This window comes from Mesoplodon bidens (assembly GCF_964165515.1).
Source record: "Mesoplodon bidens genome assembly, chromosome: 7".
NCBI lineage: Eukaryota > Metazoa > Chordata > Mammalia > Artiodactyla > Ziphiidae > Mesoplodon > Mesoplodon bidens.
Genome location: NC_138164.1, coordinates 92,385,250 through 92,404,373, shown reverse-complemented (window position 1 = coordinate 92,404,373; position 19,124 = coordinate 92,385,250). Strand labels below are relative to the sequence as shown.

The 19,124-nt window shown below is 36.9% G+C and overlaps 1 protein-coding gene across 1 annotated transcript; it reads left to right on the top strand.

The window, feature by feature from the left end:
- Positions 1–4: 4 nt before the first annotated feature.
- Positions 5–18,800, top strand: APIP (APAF1 interacting protein). Its single transcript, XM_081239136.1, has 7 exons — positions 5–76; positions 7,076–7,176; positions 11,687–11,735; positions 12,967–13,084; positions 14,528–14,663; positions 17,364–17,531; positions 18,155–18,800. The coding sequence occupies exons 1-7, from the start codon at positions 20–22 to the stop codon at positions 18,252–18,254; spliced, it is 729 nt and encodes a 242-aa protein (XP_081095262.1). The 5' UTR covers positions 5–19; the 3' UTR covers positions 18,255–18,800.
- Positions 18,801–19,124: the final 324 nt, after the last annotated feature.

Here is a 19,124-nt window from a genome sequence, read left to right as displayed (position 1 = left end):
GGTACCCCTCGTCCGGGCCATGTCTAGCTGTCACGCTCCGGAGGGAGGCTGTTGCTCACTGCAGTGTCGCGCGCAGGTAGGGGCGGGGCCACCGATGCACTCTATTCCCAGGAGACGAGGTGCAGGTCGGGTGGGGCTTCAGGCCGGTCCGGGTGCGACCGCCGCGCGCCGCCGCTCCCGTTCCTCGTGCAGACCTGAGGCCCCGGGCCCCGAGGCGGGCCTCCTTCCAGCGCTGGGATTCTTTGATGGCGGGGGTTGGGCACCAGACTTTGAAAAGGGAAAAATAACGGAAGAGAGCGTCGGGCGTCTTTCGTGTGTGTTTCAAAACAACTTAACATGAAGACAGACCAAGCTGGGAAACGTGAAGCTCTGGAGTGGAAATGAAGCTAAGACTGTGCTCTCGAGCTTCTTTTCTGCGCCCTGGCGACCAGCCCGACGTTTGCCGCCTAGTAGATACTCGGAAACGTACGCCGAGCCAGATCTGCGGACTGTAGCCGGCACCTTTCATCTGCACAGTTGCTCTTTGCCTGTCTCGGTTTAGATTGATTATGGGATGATCGTAAAAAGGATTTTTCCTTAAGCAGAAGTCAAAGGAAAATCCACCCTCTGGCTGCACATAACTTTTCATTCACTTCTGCGCTCTAAGAATTTTATGGAACACCCACGTGCTCAGGGTGGTGATTAAGACAATGGCCTGGGGTCTGGAGGAGAGCTAGACGAATAAACAATTACAATGTGAGAAGCCTTGCTTAGGAGACAGGGAGAGTCCTTATTCCTCCTGTTATTCTCTTTCGGGGCTGAACGCCCCAATTAAAAAGTAGTAACATGACAGATTTTATTGGGAAATACTTGTCAACCACTATCTTGTGTGAATAAGTGACAACACAGATTAGCAAGGTCCCTTGTTTGTTTCCTTTTTCCCACTTATTACAGCTTATTTATTTTTTCCTCTTTTCACTGCCAACTAAAAATTGTCGCACACTGTTTGCCTCTACAAGGTTTAGGTCACTATCTACTGGAGTGGTTGACCTTCAACACACCCTGAAAGGAGTTCAGAGAGGAGGTAGGAATGAGATATTCGAGGAAGAACAGGACTTCAGATAGTTATTTTTAAGAGAACATATTATGAGCCCAATTTCTTGCATCTTATATCTAGAAAAGCACTAAAAGGATTAAAGGAGACATCTCGTGACCAGCGGCAGACTTCTTGTGATTAACAGCAGGCATCTGCCAAAATGTGTGCTTGATTCCATGTAACCCCCCTTCACTAAAACCACGTCTCTACTGACCTCCCCACCACCCCACCGCTTTAGAGCAGTTCCTCAGAGCTGAGAGGCTTCCTCCCGGGTTATGGTCCTCAATTTGCCCCCAATTAAACTTAACTGTCACATTGTGCATTTTTTTTCAGTCGACATCGTTTTTTTTTAAACTACCCCCTAGCGTATAAACTCCTTTAGTGCAGAGACTTTGTCTTGTTCATGGCTGAATTCCCAGGAAGTGCTTGGTACATCGACACTCAAGGAATACTTATGACTGATATCACTACCCACTTAGCTACTCAGCCAACTGAAACTTAGAATTCCTCTAAGCCTTCCTTTTTTTCAGTCTTCTTACCCAAAGCCCATCCTTTCTTTTTAACTTCTTAATTATCTTCCAAATCCATCACCACCTTACAATTTCATTTTGAAATTATTTCCACAGCGTTCTTCTGGTCTGGTCTTTTGCTTCCTTGGTTGTCATGCTTCAGCCTCTTTATTGCCACTGTAGATACGTTTCAAAAACAAAGTATGATCCTATCATCTTCTACTTAAAACTACTCAGCAGTTATCAACCATCTATAGCATGAAGTGCAAACTCCTGTGCATGGCATGAAAGGTCCTTACAGTCTTTTTCCTTCCCCCCTCCATCCCATAGAACCTAATTCCGGTTCCAGCTACTCAGAGTTCTCTCTGACTGAAATGCCCTTTCTCCTCTTCACCTACCTGCATGCTTGGCCATCCTTCATTAAAACTTAGCTCAGCATCCCTTCCTCTATGAAGCTTTTCCCAACTCCCGCCCCCTCCCACCAGTAGCTTCTGTTACCATAATGCCCTGGATCATCTTGTTTTATATATTGCTTTGTCGTTTCACAGCTGTTAACTTCTTTACTAGAGTTTGAGCCCTCAAGGGTAAGGATTTTCTCTTACTCGTATTTATTTCTTCAGGGCCTTCAGTAAAGGTTTGTTGAATGAATGAATGAATGAGAGGGCTATATAATAGATACCCAAAAAAGGTACACAGTGCAAATGCCATGGCACAGAGTTTGAGGAAGGATCACTTCCTGTGGAGATGAGAGAAGGAATCATAGGGGAAGTGGGTAGGAAGCCTGGTGTAAAGACTGACAAGCAAGAGTTTGATAGCTAGAGGTGGGATAATTGGAGATCCAGCATGAGCATTAACAGTGCAAAGAGAAAAAGATGTATTCTTGGCTGGCAAGAAAATGTGTCTTAGTCATCTATTGCTGCACAGCTAGTATCCCAAAACTTAGGCTTAATGCACAATCATTGTCTCACAGTTTCTGATGATTAGGAATCCAGGAGAGTTTAGCTCAGGGTTCTGGCTCAAGGTTTCTCATGAGTTGGCCGTCAAGCTGTCAGCTGGAGCTGCAGGCATCTGAAAGCTTGACTGCAGCTGGGATCTGCTTCCAAGCTCACAAAGTTATTGGCAGGCCTCTGTTCCTCACATTTTATTGGCTGGAGGCCTCAGTTCTTCGCTCTGTGGCCTTCTGCATAGGCTGAGTACCCTTACATCATGGCAGCTGGATTCCCCCGGAGCAGGTGATCCAAGAGAGAGCAACCAAGACAGAAGCTGTAGGCTTTAGTAACCTGCCATCAGAAGTGACATACTGCCACGTCTTAGTCTGTCTTCACACAGACCAGCCTGGTACAATGTGGGAGGGAACTCTACACGAGGATGCGAATACCAGGAAGCAGGGATCATTAAGAGCCATCCTGGCGTTGATTACCACAACTAGGTTGACTAGAACTGAGAGCTGTATGTAAAAAAGTGCAAGAAAATATGTGAAAAATTAAATTGGAGCAAGAATGCAGATGGACTTAAATAAGAGACCCGGGGGTGATACTTGAACATTAAATGATTTGAGGAAGGGAGTTCAGCCATCAAAGTGTGTTATTATTTTAGTACTAATAATAGAGTGAAGGGTAAGCTGGAGAAGAGAGAGAAGAAAAAGGAGAAATTGTAGGCAAGGAGACCAAATAGGAAAAAATAACCTTAATCCTCCCCAAATATGTGTCCGTGAGAGCTTTTACTCAATTCTGGCAAAATAAGAAAAATCAGGAGGATGGTAAGTTGAATTTCACAGAATTAATTGCATTCATTTAAAGGACTATGTTTCATTCCGACCTTATCCTTCCTGCTCTTTTTAGGTAAAAAATGCACTTTCCTTTTTGAAAAATGTGATAATGGATGGTTAAATATAACCAATGTCATTAACTGGTAACCTTATGTCAGTCCCTAAAATTTAAAAAACAGCAACAAAAACTACCGGTCTTGAAATTCAGAAGTCTAGGCATCACGGATCCAGATTATTAAAATAAGGACACTGATAGCCAGAAAGGGTCACAGACTCGCTGTAGTGGGGGTCAAAGCTAAAGCCAGCCTCCTTGTCTTCTGATTTCTAGTCAGTGCTTAACTGGTTAAGAGTTTTTGGTTTTTTTGTTTTTTTGCGGTACGCGGGCCTCTCACTGTTGTGGCCTCTCCCGTTGCGGAGCACAGGCTCCGGACGCGTAGGCTCAGAGGCCATGGCTCACGGGCCCAGCCACTTCGAGACATGTGGGATCTTCCCGGACCGGGGCACGAACCCGTGTTCCCTGCATCGGCAGGCGGACTCTCAACCACTGCGCCACCAGGGAAGCCCTGTAAGAAGAGTTTTTAAATGTAATGAAGGTAGGAGGGAGAAATAGGGCTTTGAGTGGAGGTGAAGTTGCAAAGAAAACCAGTGTGCAGAAAGGAGAATGAATCAGAAGTGCAGAAGGAAACAAAGACCAGAGACAGAGAAAATGCTGACACCTTGACTGTGCCTGTATCCAGTCCATTCTTAGGCCAGGGCGAGGAAAAATTCTGCAAGACTGAAATGATCAAAAAAGACTACTAGGTGTCTTGGGGCTATCTTTACGCTATTTTACAGGTCTGTGAATTGTAGAATGCTGACAGTAATGCAGATGATTATTTTTCATAGAAATGCAAGTCGTGTTATAGAGATTCAACTTATTGCTGCAGCGGATATTGTCCAGTTTTTCTATATCATTTATTTGTAAATCCAGGATTCCTGATTAGTTTTATGTGTGTGTTTTGAATTCTCTTTGGACACCGTTGTGTCATCTTTTTGGTTCCCTCATTTAGCTGATGGGCTAAATACATTTGACACGTGTTCATTTTATGTTTGTAAGAGTCCCTTGGGAAAACCTCTGAGGAATAATGCCTCTATTACGCTTAAATTGAAAGAAAAGGTGGGGGAGGGGATTAGAGCCATTGTTGGCTGTGAGCAGGTATCTCAGTGACATTCGAGGCTGATTTCCTTAAAATAACTAGATTGAAAAATTGGGGAAATGAAGTATTGATTCAAAAACTGTTTAGGCTTTAGTGTTTTGAAAGTATATTCAAAATACTGTTAAATGTTTCTTCCTCACTGTATGGAACCTCTACTGTAAGAAGTTGATTGTAATCCATCTTTAGATATGTCTTTCAAAAGTCTTATTCTAGCAGACCTAACAATAACAGACAAGTAATATTGATATTCAGGGAAGAGCTAAATACTAACTAAACCTTTTCTTTCTTGTGAATTCTTATTAAAATACATATTTTAATTTTTATTTTTCTTATCATTCTGGATAACTTAAATGACTGCATTTTTACTAAATATATCTCTGTTGGTTCCTGCTGCTAAGTGATTATTTTTCTTGAAATTGTAATTTTGTGGGTTTGAACGATTGAATGAAACTTTACTAACCACAGCTGCCTTACTATTGTTATTCCTGTAGCATGAAGCAGGCTAATTGTTCTAATACCTCAGTACTGGAAAGACAAAAGGGAAAGGGGAGGCCCTTAATAACAGACTGTTTTCTATAATGTTTGCAACGTGCCCTGCAAGTTGATGGTTAAGGGTTGGAAATCTGCAGGAGTCTTCTCATTCATTAGCTGTAATTTAATATGTAATTAAATATCGTATCCCTAAAAAAGGAAATAGCAAATTATACAGGGCATGGGTAATTTTGGCTAGATTTCATAAGGAAAGATATAATAAAGACCAATATAACTTTATTTTTAATTTTAATTCAGGAATTTTTAACTCGTTAAAATGGGAAGGAAACGAATGTTGACTGTGTCACACATTGTGCTTCATGCTTTGTATCCATTATATCTCATTTTAATCCTCATAATGTTCTTATTTAATGGATGAGTAAACTGAGGCCCAAGGTCACGTAAGCAATAAATGGTGTAATATGGATTTGCCTTTGTGCCCATTAACTCCTAAGCCTGTGTTCAATCAGAACTTTTAAAAAATGTCAACATTCCCATGTTTTTAATTTTATATTTTTAAGTCTACTCCATCAAATGATCATTCGTAGTACTTATCTAAAATAAAATGTCTATGTAAAATATTAACAGTGAATTTGGGAAAATATCATAACTTCAGAAATCCAATTAAATAGCTGAAAATTTAGTCTGTTCAATAATAATCCCTCTTTGGACTCAAAGATGTTTTTTTCCCCTTTACCCAGTGCCAAGATTTATATATGCAGGTTTGCTAGCTGTGCTTCTCTGCACAGTGTGACTACTTGTTCACTTTCACCTGGAGGGTATAGCCCCTTGGGGTCCCATGCATATGTAGGGATTTTCTATTAGATGCCCTATTTTGAGCACACCCTAGGTTTTATCTTGTGTTTCTAGTGACATGCATAGCGATCAAAATTGAAGAGGTCACCAGAGATTTGCAAATACCTTCAGGGAAATTAGGGCTTTGGATCTCACTTCCCTCCCAGGTAGACTCACTGTTGTTTCTTTTATGGCTGTGAAACCTTATTTTCTTGCCAGCTCAGCAGTATATTTTGAAATATTTTTTGAATGACTTATTCAACAGATTTACTTGTTTTCAAGGTAAGGGTTGTATATTATACTGCCAAAATGGAATTCATTGTATTTCTTTATTATACTTTTTGTTTTCATTAATTTTAGCTTTATAAAAGAGGGGGAAATGCCTCGTTTTGTTTTCTAAAGAAGTAATCATTAGACATTTAAAAGTAAGGCTCTTATTTCAACTAGATTTATCGTACTGATCATTTCACCATCTATACAAAGATGGAATCATTATATTGTACACCTGAAACTAATATAATGTTCTATGTCAATTATACCTCAGTATAAATAAATAAATAAATAAGGCTCAGTGTTTATCCCAACATCTATCTTCATAGGATTGGGCCTAGAAAGTATTATGATTGTTTCTGAGTGCTTTTTATATTATTTTCTTGACTTTATAATTCCATAATAAGTATATATTGCTTTTGTAATAAGAGAAAACAATACAAGTGCTATGAAACAAAGGACATTTTTAGAATAAAAATAAAATTGAACCAACGCAGATAATAAACAAATAACTATGATAGTATATCATGTATATCATGCCTTAATTGAATAAGATGTTATGTGTAAAGAAATTTTCTGGACAGACTGAAGCATGTTCCTTTCAGCACTAGATCCTATTTTATTTCAGCCATTTCAGTAGATACTTTGTAATATAATCTGGGCATTTCTCCACCTTGTTCTTGCAGTCTGTTCCATAATATTAGACTGTATGGCCCTGAATAATTCTGGTTGCAAAATAATATAGTAGATCCACATTCCAAACATTAAAAACAAAATATATTTTGTAATAATTTTCTCCCTCACCGTACGTACCCTCTCTATGGTAGATTTTCTTAACCTTCCTTAAATTGGTTTCTTAATAGAGATAGCATCTAGAGTAGTCATTTGATAAAATAATGTCTATTTTAGAAATCATTATCTTCTTTTTAAGGACAAGGAACATCCAAAATACCTGATCCCAGAGCTCTGCAAACAGTTTTATCATTTGGGCTGGGTCACTGGGACTGGAGGAGGAATTAGCGTGAAGCATGGGTAAGTTTCTGGCTGATTTCATTTCTGAGAATTCTCCATATAAGTAGACCACAGAAAGCCTAACATGTATTATGTACAAAGAACAACCGATGATCAGTTTTATGATACTGAAGGTATTTAGTTTCTAAATAGAGAAATAGGTATTTGCATAACTGAATGGAATAAGTGTGCAGATGTTGCAGATATAATAAATATCTAAGGATTTAAGAACCATAATTTCTACTCAGAATAATTTGGTCCCCAGTCCATGGAGTACCAAAGTTAAATAACATGTTGCTGGGTATGTTCATATGTCTGGAACTACGAAGGGTCCCCTCTAGATAGACAGGATTTGTTTCAAAGGTTCAGATACATATTTTAAGGTCACTTAAATACAGATGACTAACCACCTAAAATTCTAAAAATTACATTTTTTTGAGTCCAAAAAAAGGCAATATGCCTTTCTAAATACATGTATCATTATTAATGGACATAGCACCTGCAGGTCCATGTTGTTCACAGGACAAAACAAGAGGTACTGGCCTTGAAACAGAAGGAATGAATAGTAGTTAATTGTTCTTTAGACTTACTCACTGTCTTTCCTTTAAGAGGGTGAAGAAATAAGTAACCTACTAACAATGAAAATAGAGGTTGTAGAATCTCACTCTCTTAAGTGTTTCTGGAACAGGATTAATGTATTTGCTCCTGAAATATTTTAGGAATAATATTGTCTGGAGGCTGAATGTTAAAACTGAGTAACTTGATTTATTTCTTTATCCTAATTCACTTTCTTTAACAAAATTGGATTGCTACAATATTTATGTAATGTTGAATTGTTTAGAAAAGAATGGAATGTAATCAGAACATTTTGAACAAAGGGGATTTTATAACATACCACAAGATGATGCCATTGAAATTTCATCTGCTTCAAATTACCAAGGAATTCATGAAATATTAATTAAACTGTGGGAAATGACAGGAGAGCCCTTAGTCAACAAATGTCACAGTTCATGTGTAGGGAGGCTCTCAGTCTGGAAACGTCCTGTTCCACATGGTATCAATACATGGGACATCCGTCACGTGCATCCTCTCTTACCATCAACCCAGTGCTAATGTGTCAATCAGCATTTTGCAGGTTTTCAAGTTATCTTGCCAAAACTTTCAAGTTGATCTGTTCACAGCAAAGTCCTATAATAACAACACTTGTTATCGTTTCATTTATTCATTTAGGAGTTGAGTCCTAGTAATTTGGTTTCTCACCTGTATTACTTATAATAAATTATATTCTAAATATTGCCTTCGGTTAACTGCTTTTTTTTTTTTTGCATTTGCAGAAATAGTTTGTATATGTACAAAAGAGAGCTTTCTAGCAAACTGAGTTAAAATAACTTTTCCAACTGGCTCAAAAAAACAGCTAAGTTAAAAATAGAATGCAGGTAAGGGACCACTGCAGATCTCAAGACGGAATTTTTTTGATCATAAAGACATAAAAGACTATGTTCTTTGTAAAACTAAAATTCTTTGTAGCACCATGCACTAAACTTATGTGTGGTCACCCTAAAACACTCACTGGCACCTCTTAAAATTAATTGGCTTTATGGCACTGCAGTCAATTTATAGGGAAGTTGCATTGTGTTTGTAAAATGCTTTTTCCTCAGCTTCTTAATTGGTGTGGAGCCTCCTGGAGGTCACAGGTGAAAACAGCCACAGTTTTATGGCACTGTATCCGGAATCTTACTAAATTTTTGCTTTACGGAGTACAATGGGTAATTTGTAGTAACATGTTGAATTTTCTCCCTAATATTTAAATGACTTCATAGACCCATATCGGTAATTTTATCAGCAATATTATTCTCATGTTAGTGAAAGTTTGGTTTGCTTTATCTGATGCTTAGAGCGGATAAACTTGGAATGAAGCACAAACCCAATAGGTTGCGTTTCCAGAATAATTCTGACATTAAGCCCTTTAGGGCTGATTCCAAGGCTTGGCTACTATCAGTTCAGCTTATGCTACTGGTGTATGTGGTGCCCAAAGTGCACATAATAAAAGATATAGCTTAAGACACATACAAGAGTTAAATCAGACGGAAGAAATGGGAGACCAAGAAAATAACAGCACTCAAGGCCATTCCAGGATACTGAGCAGCCATTGTGCTTAGGCTAGATTCCTGTCTTGCACGGCATTATAGTTTTATGTGTCAGAGACACTAATCCTGTTGTATGCTATTAGAATTAAAATTAATAAGTCTATATTATAGACAAGTTAATTGAATCATAGTAAGGTTTAAAGGATTTTTTTAAGTAAATAAAAATAGAACAGGTATTATAAACTCTTCTTTTTTTTTTTTTTTTTTTTTTTTGTGGTACGCGGGCCTCTCACTGTTGTGGCCTCTCCCGTTGCAGAGCACAGGCTCCGGATGCGCAGGCTCAGCGGCCATGGCTCACAGGCCCAGCCGCTCCATGGTATATGGGATCCTCCCGGACCGGGGCACGAACCCGCGTCCCCTGCATCGGCAGGCAGACTCTCAACCACTGCGCCACCAGGGAAGCCCTATTATAAACTCTTCTGTTTTGTTCCCCTGCTCACCACATTGTGAAAGATCAGGGAGTATGGAGAAAATAAATTCTAAAACTTAATACCTTGAAACTCAAAATGCTTTTGTTTGTGGCTTAGAGTACCAAGTAAATACTTCACTTTTAGTCTTTGGCATGTTTCCCTCCTAAAATAAAAGCTCTGTCACCTTTGTATTAATATTTTTATCCACGTATCTCCTTCTTTGTAGGTATAGTTTTTTCTAAAACCTGTTTGGCTAATCTTTTCATTACTCAAAGTTGATCAAAGTCTCAACTGATTTCCATTTTATAAAGGCAGTAATAAAAATAGGTTTAGCATACCAGGGAATTCCCTAGCGGTCCAATGGTTAGGACTCCACTATTTCACTGCTGAGGGCACAGGTTCAATCCCTGGTCGAGGAACTAAGATCCCACAAGCCATGCAGCAAGGCCAAAAAAAAAAAGAAAAGACATTTAGCGTACCAAATTATTTGAACAAACTGAATAAAAACCCTGGATTTTCCCACTTTGTAGGTGGAGTTTATTTACCAGCAGACTGTTTCGAACTTTATTTGAGTCTGTTCCCAGGACTGCATAAATATCTCCGCACACAAGAAGACCTACCAGCGGAGGTGACTGGACTAGGTACCACACATGATTCTAGAGTCTCTTTCAGGTTACCATGTTACATGAGGACAAAACATTTGGATCCCTGGTATTTATAAGGGGCCGTTTTAACGGTAATGATCCCTATGCATTCCCACTGGTTCCAGAGGAGTGCCACTTTACGGTTTTCTTATGCAACAAAGTTCTAAAGCAATAGCTACTTTGCGAAAATGAATGCTTGAACAAAGCTTACTGCTTTGGATTTCACTCCCATTATCAGGCATTTATTTTCTAGACCTTAATTTACCAATAGATCCTTAAAGGAACTTTCTTAAATTTTTGTCAGTTCCAAGTCTATAGGTTTATTAGTAACCCCAACTTTGACAGCTCAATTCAATATAGGCAGTCATCCTCATTTTCACTGGGAAACAATATTTATTCAGTGTCCCTACGTCCATGCCTCAGTGGCAGAAGCTGGAGCGTGCAGGTGCTGGTATTTCATTCATTTGCATTATGTGGCAGTTCTTTAACACCCTCTGTCAGCAACTGAAACTGATACGTGAGCCAAAGGACCTTTGTTGAGGGTGGAGACAATTTAGAGAAGATTTTAGATTAATTTCCAAAGCAAGTTTGAAAGCACCTTGTGGTAAGTGGTACTGCTATAGCGTCTCCCTTAGCACAATGTGCTGTGTAACAGAGAGATCTCCAGATGTAGCCATGCCTTTTATATTTCTAACTTTCTGCAATTGTTCTGGCTTTGTTAGCAAATATTTTCACAAGATAGAAGTGTTTTTCAATTAGGAAGCATATACTGTTCCACCCAAAAAGTAGCTCAGTGTTAATGCTGTAATTTAACAAACCATCCAGCAGAGGTCTCTGAGCGTCATGTTTTATAGTAAGAGCATTTCAAACAATAAAATTAACCCTGATTTCTTGCAAGCAGAGATCTACTCCAAGTGAGCATATTTCCGCTGATTGGACTTTAGAATAACTGTGTTCCATGTATAGTAAGATAAACTCTGCTTATTCATGCTTAAGGATGCTAAAGACTCATGTTTTCAGATTTTTATTTCCCCTAACCAGATAAAAGCCTGGTTACCATTGATTTTGCACCATAAAAGGAAATAAAGAAATACATATGAAAATGTAACAAAAGCAACTATCAACATTTTACTGTGTCACCAGCATTATAAAGAAATTAATTTGGTATTCTTTCTATACAGCCTACACCATTAATTAAATAAAGCAGCTATTTGTATGACTTGATTTATAAAGATAATTAATGATTGGACTGCAAGGGTACACTTGTCTTTTTGCAAAAGCAGAACATTCGAGTTAAATAAATACCAATTTCTGTATTTTGTGTTACCAGCAATGAAATCTACATTGCTCCTTCAGGAGTGCAAAAGGAACGGATTCAGGTATGGTAAAGGGATACTTCTTAAACCCAAATGTCTGTTCTTCTCTACTTGATTATTGTTTTGTGAAATGGAATTAATATTAAAAGAAATCTTAGTTTTGAAGGGAGGTTATATTGTGATAATTTAAATAACTAATCAACAAACATTTGTTAAGTAACTATTAAATTTTTTTAAGGTGGTAGGTATCCTGCTTGCAACCCTGTGTTTTGAATTCTCATTCAGCCTCTAGAGGGCAAAAGTGAACAGTGCAATCTTAAGTCATAATAAAAAATGATTCTAACTTTGCAGCATTATAACACCACCTTTATCAGGCTAATAGGGTAATCAGATTGGTGGTCTCAGATGGACCAAACTGATTCATACTTAATAATGGCAAAGCTCTTTCAATTTAAAGTTATAAAACTTTGTTTCAACATTTTGAGAAGACCCATTCTGTATTAATGCTAGAATAATACCCAGAATAGAGTTAAAACAAGCACATAATACTTAATTCTGTCTAAGGCATAGTGCTTCATTAATAAAACATTTATATTGTAGTTTGTAATAAACCCTGGCAAACGAAAGTTACACGTCAGAGATATGCATGTATTACTAGGAAGAACCTGTGGATCTACATAATTCCTTAGAACTTTAAAAATAGAGTATGTCATCGAGATTAACATTTCTGAGTACCAGTTAAGTTTCTCAAGGGATAAGAAAATTTTACTCTGTATTTTTTTACTCTGTATTTTTCCTCTTATATTATGAAATGTGAAAAAAATTATAACACCCATCATATAAAATGATGATTATATAGTCTCTCTGAAATATAGTTGTGAAATTACATGGCAAAGCTGAGAAACTAAGTTGATAAAATGACATCAACATCATTACATGCATATTAAATTTTCCATATCACTTTTTTCTTCAAATTGTAAAGGTCGATTTTTTTAGCTTTCTTGAGATGATTTTTATTAGTAGAAAACATTTTTTTATTTCTCAAAATGGCTAAAAAATTTTGAGAGAGAAACTATAATTATATAAATATTTAAAATATAGTTAAATATGTATATATATTAGCACTGTTTATATATACTATATATAAATGGAATTGTGTATATATATATATGTGTGTGTATATATATATACATATATATATATATGTATATATATATACACACACACAAGAAAGGGGACATTTCTAATTGATATTGTATAAGCCTTCTTTTTTTCTTTTTCCCCCTCTAAATAGCCTGAAGACATGTTTGTTTGTGACATCAATGAACAGGACATAAGTGGACCTCCGCCATATAAGAATCTTAAGAAAAGCCAGTGTACTCCTCTTTTCATGAATGCTTACACAATGAGAGGTAGGCAGAAAATGTATTCAACGTAAAGAATATTTGCAGAGTAGGCTCCTGTAAATAATGGCAATTATTGTTGTAGTTCACAGTTCTTGAATACCTGCTATGTGCAAGGGCTTTAAATATGTTAACTCATTCAGTCCTCACATCAGCCTCTGTGGGAGGTCCATTATTACTTCATTTTATATATGAGAGGACAGAGGCTCTGGGAAGATTTTCCCAAAATAACCAGCCAGTGAGTATTGGGGCCAAAATTCCAACCTAGATCAATATGATTCCACTAGATTGTCAAATTAGCCAACTAAATATTATATTTACAATCCAATTCCTACTCTTAGTTCAGAGTTATATCTCTGGGAACTTGTAGTAGAAGTTAATCAAAATACAAATGAGGGAAAATCATGCCCTTCACTTCAGTGGGAGTGATCCTCTTTTTTGAAAAATTTACTTCATGATAAAAATAGGACTCTTACTTTAATTCCCAGAAATTGTGGTAGAATACCAACCTGGAAAGGTTGATCCTAGAGGACAATGTAAGAATAGGAAAGTATAACTGAAGTACTGGCTCAGCCTTAGCAATGGAGTCATTAGAACCATGCTTTAGTATAGCCCCTGAATAGAATCAATATAGAGTTAGTAATCATGCCATGTGCTGTTCCCAGACATTATCAGCTACTACTGAAGGGATGAAACTTCAGCAACAGGTTCTAACAGCATGATGAATCTTTCCTAGCAAAAAGCTAAATAAACTTCCCATTGCAAAAATAGCCATTACTGAGTTTTATAGCATACAAGTTATTTTTTAGGTAAATCCCTTGCATCTGTATCTTAAAATCCCTACCATCCCCTTATGTTATTAAGATATGGCCTACACTGAAGCATATCTTGGTGATTAAGGGTCAGACTAAACTGGCTTCAAATCCAAGTTCTTCAACTACTATCTGCAGTTGGACAACGTAGTTAAATAACTATGGACAAATTATTTAACATCTCTGAACCTCATGTCCTTGACCATTAAATGGGGGAGATGGTTGTTGTGATGATACGAAGAGATAACATCTATAAAGGGGATTTGCCCAGTGCCTGGCACATAGGAATCCCTAATTGAGTGGTAGTAGTAGTATGATTATGATCTCCACAGTCATTATAGTTGTACTTCAGACTATCTAAAGGATATTTCTTGAGCATGTATAAAGTATCGTGCATTGTCCTGATGCTGGATAAAGCTTAATTTTTTTTCCTTTTGCTTTCTGACTTCTCTATCAGTAGTTCTCTTTCCTATCTTCCTTTCTCCCCTCCTACCCGCTGCCAACTTATTATTCCATGCCAAGAAAAACAAGTCCAAAGCCATATACAAATAAGTGTGTGTGTTTATGTGTATATATTTTTTTCTTTAAAAGGTGCAATTTAGTTTTCACTGAGCATGTAACTGTATTCTTCCCCCTCCAGGAGCAGGTGCTGTGATTCATACCCACTCTAAAGCTGCTGTCATGGCCACCCTTCTCTTCCCAGGAAGGGAGTTTAAAATTACACATCAAGAGATGATCAAAGGAATAAAGAAATGTATCTCGGGAGGGTATTACAGGTATTTTCCCCTATTTTTTGCTTAAATAATTTGAACAGTATTTCTCCTTCTTATAATAAACAGGATACTGATCTTTTTATGTAGTTAATGAGATGTTGTAGATCTGTGTTAGATAGTACCCCCCCTTAATATTATACTTCCAGATCTATTCTCAGTGACACAAATCAGATGCCTTCCCTTCTTTTCCCCATCCCTAACCCAGCCTTGGTAGGTTATTGCCAACATGAATAATTAAATGTTTGTCAGAGTAAAATGCAAAAATCCTGGCTGAGATATCTACAGAGATGGAAAGAGTGTGTTCCTTTATTGAAGAACCCCAAGAGCCAGCTCTCCTCACCTTCACTTTGTCTTCAGGAAGTTTCAGCTCTGACTAAGTCTTATGCTTCATTTTGATCTCATGTAGTATTTCTGGAATATGTTCATTTTTAAAAAAGTTTTATAATTATTTTAATTAAGTAGATCTCTATACGTTTATAATTTTTCAGTGTGGAAACTGGCATAGATAGTATAGAACAGAGGCCTTCTGGATAAAATCAGCTAAACCCACCAGCCCACAAAAATGTAGCAATTATTCGTCAATCTAGAATACAGTGACATGAAGAAACACGTTCCCAGGGCTCAGGGACAGGCTCGGCATTTTGTTTGAATATACAGGCATTCTTGTTCCTGAGCCTTCACCCTTCCCAGTTTCCTAAAGGGGCTGAATCCACTTTGCCTTGTTTAGAGGAAAAGGGTGCCAGTTTTTCTAAAGTGTTCTTGCAGCAATATCTTACTGTTGCTGCACATAATAGACTGTATGTGTTTAAACTAGTGTGCTGAGAAGTTAATTGGACTTGATTTTAGTTAATATTTATTGTGTGCCTAAAGCATTCCTCAGTGCTGGGAAACACCTATTTACAAAAGTTAAATATTTAAATTATGAAAGTGTACATACTAAAAAAAGCATAGCCGCATATTGCCTTTTCCATATCTGGGTCTTGAAGGAGAGGCATTATGTGTGCTATCAGTTTCATCGGCATTTGATTGCTTTGGTGAAGAAATAAAAATAGGTCAGAAGAACGTGGGAGATGGTGGGTAGAGGAGCGGAGCACAATAGAGAGCCTTTGGAATTTTGTGGAAAAACAAATGACATGAATGAAAAGATGTCATTTGTTATGCATCACAACGTATACACTTTATATATTATTTTGAATGTCTCAGAATTTAAAGAGTACAAAGTTTTTTGACATGCTTTTGTAATTCTGTTTGAACCTGGCTGGGAAATCAGTAACAGGGTCATTATCACAGCTCAGGGGCAGTGATACTTCGTCAGTATTTGGGGAGAATCCTAAGTGTCCAGTTAAAAGAAGGGGCAATAAAAGGTGGATGAGTAAGAAAGGATGGAGTTTTTACATTTTTTATTCTACTTTTTAAATTTTTAAGTCCATCTTAAAAAAAATTATAATAACTTTCAAATGCCTAATTCTTATCGGGGGAGGTTACCATGTTAAATATAGTTGTTGTACCTTTTGGATGCAACACGCCTATGGTAGAGTGAAAAGAATACTATTTGATGGTCAAAGGACTACCCTGGCTCTGTTCCTCAGGTCTTATTTTGCTGTGAATTATTTTGCACCTGGAGATATTTCTGACTGTTCGGTACATGGTAGAGGAAAATATAAGTTTGTGGTTCTCCTCGCCAATACTAGGAAAGGTTTGGGACTAGCAATTTATTCCTTCCACATTTAAGGATATTTTATAATTACCTCTGTTTTACTTAAGTGAAATAATGGGCAACCTCATACTGTTCCTGATAATGGTTGGCCAGGTTCTTTATCACATGACAGCTACTCAGTCGGTACCTTCCCTAAAGTAGTAACCTCTGATAATATATGGATAGAACTTATTTTGGTTAAGTTTAGCCATCACAAAGATAGTGAAAAAGCAGATGTAATATTAACAAGGCAAGAGAAATTCATGTTAAAAGGAAAACATGTCTGAGTTTTGATTGGCTGTAAATGACCTCACAAATAGACATAGTTTTACCAGTAACAAGCTTAAATATTACTGCAGAAGCAAAAATGAAAAATGCATATTCTGATTTCATCACATGTACTTACTAAAAATAAGGTAAAGAGGTTCTAATGTCACAGATTTGAGAACGTTCTGAAAATATTGTCATACCTTTAATAGTTAGCTCCAAAAGGTTTTTGCTATCCCAGGGCCATAAACCACACCTGCATTTATTTATTTGTCTATCCAAGACACTTTTGGGTCCTGCAGAGATAGCATAGAATGATTTTGTAACGTTGGGAAATTCCTGCTTTAATAAGTAGTTCAATTGTTAATCCTTCCTATGCTTCTAATTCTGAAATTTATCATTTCTTATCTCCTGTTAAAACTACTGTGATTCTCTATCCTTCAGGGAAATACTTGTATGATCTTGATAATTTCTTTGTTAGGTTTTGGTATCCTGTACAAATTTCTGCCACTTATACTTAGGATTGGAACAATGCCTGCCAAATTCCCAAGGCGTCTCTTGATACATTTGTTTATACAAGATACACAGAATAACATGCAACGTCTTGTTCCTAATTTGGAGTGGCTTTTCAGATATAAAGAGAACGTCTAACTTGTTATTTGAAAAAATTATAAATTTTATATATGAATGTCTTTATTTGTTTTAAAAAGGAAAGCAAATGACTTGTTTTGTCTTAATAGATATGATGATATGTTAGTAGTACCCATTATTGAGAATACACCTGAGGAGAAAGACCTCGAAGAGCGAATGGCCCGAGCAATGAATGATTACCCAGACTCCTGTGCAGTACTAGTCAGACGGCATGGAGTCTACGTCTGGGGAGAGACGTGGGAGAAGGCTAAAAGCATGTAAGTGTAAACCGAAACCAAAGAACATCTGGGGCAAGTCACCACACTCTAAAAGAGAATGAAATATGTTTTATGATTGAAAACGGAGTATGATTTTTTTGTGTGTTACTGGTCAAATTGGTTTAAATTTAAATAGTTTATCATTAATTATTTCTAGATATTTTATTTGTATTATATATTCTTTTGTTAAGAAATATTTTTCAGATTAGCTGTTAGTTGGCAAGGCACTGTGCTCTTTGATACAAAGAAGGAGATACAGATCTTGTTCTCTGAGTTGAGGGCTAGAATAAAGCTAACCCAAGTCACATAAAGATTTGCTGTATTTATTTCAAAAAATGGCACATAATAAAAAATTTTAATTTACATAAGTAGTATATTTTAAACTCCCTTTTATTTCCTGAGAAGTGTATACTATGGTGGCATGATTCAGTGTGATTCCGTGTTTTAATAATGTTGGAGACAAACTAAGAAACTTTGCCTAGAATTGAGGAAAGAAAAAAAAAATCTGCTAGGAACAGGGTTAACTTGATGCAGAAGAAAAATGTGATTGTTAGGATTGGAGAACTCTCTTTTCACTGAACACTTTTAGTTCTTTTTGCTTTTATTTATTTATTTTTTAACAGGTGTGAGTGTTATGACTATTTATTTGATGTTGCCGTATCAATGAAGAAGGTAGGACTGGATCCTACACAGCTTCCCGTTGGAGAAAATGGAATTGTATAAGCCAAGTGGAAGTTTATTATATGTAGAGACAAAGCTCATCTTAATTGTTACTTAAATGACTCAGGTATTTTTTTAAATGAATTGAAAATTTCCATAAAGCTATTGATTTGTCACTAAATGCTGCAGATCTTCTGACACTGGATGATATTTGCTTATATTCTTGTATTTTAAATGGCAATACAATGGAGTAAAAATTTTATAGTGAATGCTTTTTGTGTTTATTTCTAAACCCCTTAACAGCAAAATATTTTCCTTTAATTTTTTTAGATATACTCCCAGAGAATTCCTATTACTCTTTAAAGTTGTTAGGATAATAGAATTCATTGGAAAATGTCCACTTAATTACAGAATGAGCATTTTCTTATTTTAATATTGGTATCATAAATTTACATGAAAAGTCAAGGACATACATATCCCTCAATGTTGATGTCAAAACAATTTTATAGATTTCCCCTATATTCTGTAGTGCTTCCCTATATTGTAGCACAGGGCACTCATCTTATATTGGGATTGGTTGTAAAATCCAAATCAAGTGATATTAACTCAAACTCTCCTAGCCAAATAAACTGTGACCAACCCAGAGATGTAATCAGAAAGTGCTTTTTTTTTTAATGTAGCCAAAAGCAACATCATCTTGATCTTAAGGTTTTATTTGGTTAATGCTTTTATTTAATTGGGAGAGAAAATAATACACCATCTCCTGAATTATAACCTCATACACCCCCTTCTTGGTTTATCGTCTTGAACCATTTGAGTTCATTTACCCCAGTTCTTTCACTCCAGCAAGTCTTTAACCTCATCCAGACTTCCAGTCCCTTGATTTTACCATTTGTCATTGTCCATGACTCCTTTCATATCCTTGCTTCCTTA

Coding starts and splice junctions, on each gene's coding strand:
- APIP (XM_081239136.1), top strand. CDS start 20: ATGTCTAGCTGTCACGCTCCGGAGGGAGGCTGTTGCTCACTGCAGTGT. Junction 13,085..14,527: donor GAATGCTTACACAATGAGAG/GTAGGCAGAAAA, acceptor TTCCCCCTCCAG/GAGCAGGTGCTGTGATTCAT. Junction 17,532..18,154: donor TGGGAGAAGGCTAAAAGCAT/GTAAGTGTAAAC, acceptor ATTTTTTAACAG/GTGTGAGTGTTATGACTATT.